The sequence below is a fragment of the Ananas comosus genome, linkage group 21, assembly GCF_001540865.1.
Source record: "Ananas comosus cultivar F153 linkage group 21, ASM154086v1, whole genome shotgun sequence".
Taxonomy (NCBI): domain Eukaryota; kingdom Viridiplantae; phylum Streptophyta; class Magnoliopsida; order Poales; family Bromeliaceae; genus Ananas; species Ananas comosus.
The window spans coordinates 5,708,162-5,712,969 of NC_033641.1; the positions used below are offsets into that span (position 1 = coordinate 5,708,162).

General features: G+C 40.9%; 1 protein-coding gene across 1 annotated transcript; it reads right to left on the reverse strand.

Annotated features, from left to right (window-relative positions):
• On the reverse strand, positions 439-1,445 carry LOC109726888. The gene has a single exon (XM_020256725.1). The coding sequence runs from the start codon at positions 1,290-1,292 to the stop codon at positions 684-686; it is 609 nt and encodes a 202-aa protein (XP_020112314.1). The 5' UTR covers positions 1,293-1,445; the 3' UTR covers positions 439-683.

A 4,808-nucleotide genomic window follows, 5' to 3' on the forward strand; every position in this document is an offset into this window, starting at 1 on the left:
TGAAATAAAGTAAAGTTCACCGACCTAAATGAAATTTCACTAAAAGTTTGGCGACCAACAGTGAAATTTACTTAAATAAATATTAACAATGCTACGTACACGTAAAACAAAAAAAATTCCACGACAATTATATATATGAAAATCGAGAAAGCAATCATCAAATGATCGAAGTCACAATTACTGACCTCTAAACTTGATAACTGTGTACAACTCGCTCATGGTCCATCAAGGGACGAGGAACTTGAGAACTCAAATATTTTCCAAACTACTTCCAAACTTGCACCGCATAAATCCATAAACAATACTCTCCTAAGTCCTAACAATGGCAAATCGCACTTTTCGCGAGGAGAAGGCATTCTGTTAGACGCCAACTTCAAACAACTAGATTTTGCCCCAAAAGCCTAGATGTTCATGAGGGTGAGGAAAAGGTCTATAAAATTGTAAGGCGCATGCTAAGATAGTAGTTCTACTACACAGACATACAAAGCGTTATCGAACAATTTAGTTAAAGAAGTGCTGCCCAGGGCAACATATTATAATTTTTAAGAAACTGTAAAATACGCAGATCCCGTATGCGAGTTAGAGCTAGCAATAACACGGGAAACTAAACTCTCTCATGAGTCATGATAACACAAAATTTAAAGGAGGATAAGGTTGATCGGGTTTCACCAAGGGACATTTCGCTAGTCCTCGTTCTTCTTCTTCTTCTTCTTGTCCTTCTTGCTCAGCAGCTCATCGGGGACCACTTTCAGGAGCTTCCTGTCCTTGGACTTGGCAATCTTCTTGAGGGTCTTGGGGTTGGTGATTTTCTGCAACTTGGTGCCGGATCTGAGGATGTTCTCCTGCTTCCTCTTCTCCCTCTCCTCCCTCGCCTTCCTCTTACTCTCCTTGCTCTGGCGGATTTTCTCCTTGAGCTCGGCCATGCGCTCCCGATACGCCCGCTTCGTCTCCTTCTCGATGGTGCGCAGCTCCAGCGACTTGCCGCGGCGGGAGGCGGCGACGGCGGAAGCGCGGTGGGCGCGCGCCTGCTTCCACTTGCGGCCGGAGACCCTGCCGGCGATGACGCCGTCGTACGTGGGGCGGCCGAAGGAGGCAGGCTTGTCCGGGTCCTCCAGAGAGGGCAGAGCGGCCCGCTTCCACGGCGGCGGCCCGCCAGCGTCGAGGTCCATGGACGAGGAGGCTCGGCCGTCGTCGTCGCGGTCCTGGCCGACCTCGGATTCCACCCGCTTCCGCTTGTTCTTCGCACCGCCGACGCCTTCGTCCAAGAAGCGGAAGTCCAGGCCGGACGCCATGCTGATTAGTTATTAGCGTTTCTTTCTTTTTTTCCTTTTGGAGGGCGCCGCGCGGCGGAGATGATCGCGCGGGGGTCCAAAAAGAAAGGAAGCAGTAGCCGCGAGCGACGGTCTTGTTATTAGGGTTTTGAGTCACACGATTGCTTTTGTAACAGAGGGTGGTGTGTTTACAAGTTTAGGGGGAAAAAAATTATAAGAGAGTATTTGGCCAAGCTTTTTAAAAGTAATTCTGTGCCTAAAAATAATTTTCGGCTCAGTAGAATATTTGATAATGGAGATTTTAAAATCTAATTCTGCTTCTGAGAATCAGAAAACTGATTTTTCATCCTCTATAAGCAGAGGCAGAAAAAAACTGCTTCTCAAAACTAATTCCCGCAAAAATAGTTTTCTCACTTAAAAAATTTTATGAAAATACCGAAATTACCCCTAAACAAACAATATAATTATACTCTAACCTTTTATCACTTAATACTTTCAACTACCCTCCTCTCTCTCCCATTTTACCACAGCCAACCTCTCTCTCCAAAAAAATTCCCCTTTCCTTTCTTCTCTCCTCCATCTCTTTCCTTTCTTCCTCTCCGGTGACACCTCTCTCCGGTGAATCTTTTCTTTCCGGCGAACCTCCTCTCCGGCGAACCTCCAAAGAAGGTACTCTGTCACGCCCTGGACTTTAGTGGAAGCTCATCAGTCACGTGTACAGACCCGCCGTATACACCTCAACCCTCAAGTGTACACCAGGCGTCTACAAATCAATATAGCAGAAAGGATAATATCTTGACCAGGTAATCAGAGCGAAACTAAAAGTTCATAAACTTATACAAAATAAAACTTTATTACAACTTAAAAAAAGTACAAAGTACATTCTACATAGTTCTAGTATACAACACTGAAATAAACTAGAAAAGCTGATATGGTTTCATCTATTTAACATCGAGGAGGCTCTAACTATCCGTTGACCCCTTGCTAGGAACTCTAGCCTTCCCCGCTATGGAAGGCTCTGTATAAAAACAATCAACAAAAGGGCGTGAGAACTATTAAACAATAGTTCCCAGTAGGTAAGCCACCGAGAGTGGCGAAGTACACCACTAGGTTAACTGAGGCATAAATAACTGTAACAAGTATGAAAAGTAAATGCAACAAGCAAAGTAATTCAATCATAACATGCCTCAATAAGATCTATTTTCTAACATGTCTTATATGCTACTCGTCATAAATACAAGTTCAGTAAGTTAGGCTAATTATCAATTTAATCACCTATATGTCATGCTGAATATCAACATTATCATTGAACTGACTAATGGCATCATATAGTTATTTCCTACACTAGCAAGAGTGTAAACATTTCGGAACTGTTACTAAACTATTGACTGATAGGGATGTCAACCTTCTAGTATACTCATTACTAGGTATATTCAACTAATGACATAAAGTATCTTTATTACTATGTCCATCTAAGGTTAAAGTCTTTAACATTAAACCAATTAATAAGAGACTTACATATGGTAAAGTCCCAGCCCGTGCCGTGCCCAATGGTCCCGTGGAAGTCAATACTACCCACGGCAATCCACCTCGGCGTTCAGTCTCGTACAAAAGCGAGTAATCTGTCGCTAGGCTAACTCCAGAGTGCCGGCTTGTGGGGCGCGACTCTCACAAGCATGTGCGAATGAGCACATTGGCAAGCAAGCATAATCCATAACATAGGTATCACAAGTTCATCATGTCTCTAATATGGAATCTCAACTCGATACAAGGTCGACACTGTAATAGTAAGTCATAATCCACTATCAATTACTTGGTGACATAATTTTACCAATAGATAGTATGACTTAAACAAGTACATGCTTTACATCATATTGATGATTCTAACGGGCTATACCTACATACTCACATATAGCTCTCTCACTACTTCCTATACATAAGGAAAGTGGTTTACTAAGATCATACTTAATAACTCATTCTAGTGTTCATATAACTCATGGCACATATTCTATAGTTCTACATAAACCTCCACTACCTGGAGTAAAGGAGTATTAGGCAAGTACTTCTACTTGACTACACAGGTATATCCTCATATCCAATTCTAGTTATTTAACTAGATCATATTCATAGTATAACATTCAGGTTATGTTACAATGCCCAGTTCTAGTTACTTGACTAGATCATATATATATATAAGAACATGAAATTCATGCTATTTGTATTCTGTGAAAGCAATAACCAACTTGTCAATACAAGTATGCGAAGCATCCTCAACTGTACTCTTAACATGATTTTCGTATAATTATATAAGCATGTAACTTCACTATACATGATATGCTAAGAGTTCTATTAACATGTCTACAACATGGAATTGCATGAATTTAACGCAAAGATACATCATCACAATACATCATTCACTTAGTTGTCCAACTGAACTAAATATCATGTTCTTGGCTTAACAGCTATTTCATATTGAATGATGTTGTACTTAACTTGTCCACACAGGTGTACTAATAACATGAATACATGCTAACCAAGCAAGCAGTCTATGTAGACCAGGCAATTTCACAACCCTTCCTCTACTGCATAGAGGTTCCATTTTATGCGATATAATATGCATATTGATGCATGTCCCAATTCATTCAAATATCCATATATTCATGTGAATATGCCACAATTCCAATTTCATAATGTCAAAGAAGACATAGAGGGAATTCACCCATTTCGGTAAGGTCAAACCACCAAGTAGTCGACGCCTCGTTGATTCCGCCATTGAAGGTAATCCGAAGCCTCCGAGGACCATAACAATGATTCTAAAATCAGCTAGGAGTTTAACCAAGCTTCCACATAATAAACCCCACATAATCACATAGTCTAGGTTAGAATCTCACCTAGAATAAAATCCAGCTTTAATTCTACTTCAATTCAGGTTGGAGCACCTCAAATTTACCCCTTTAAAGCTCACAAATTTGAGCTAACGGGGTTCAACAACTTACTGCGAATCTGCTTTGAACATACCCCAAGAATTCCATCAATACTCTACCAATACATCTCAATTTAGTAAGAAGTTAAATTGCTCACCTTGCACGGCTCTAACTCGGGTTAAAGCACATCAAAATCAGTCCATAAGAGACACTAAACTCATCTCAAAGGAGTCCAATTCCCTGCTGTGGACTGCATTAAAACTGTTTCAAAGCTACAACCAATACAACTATTATAGCATCAGGATAAGGAAAGGTAGTTAGCTAATCACCTTGTACAGCTTCAACTCAGGTTCGACTGAGTTGGGAGTGAAGAATCACAACAAAAACACCCTTTCTTCAGCTGCTACAAGCATCCCCAACTCTGCTGGCAGCAAAAACAAAGAACAAGCTCAACTTCCCTACTACAACTATCAATACCTCAAACTAGAGAGGAAAGTTAGATTACTAACCTCACTAAGCTTTAACTCAGTTCCCAACTAAGTTAGAACAGAGAAACACCTCTTCTATAGCTGTTTAGTTCATCCCAAAACCAGCTGATAACAAAAAACCAACA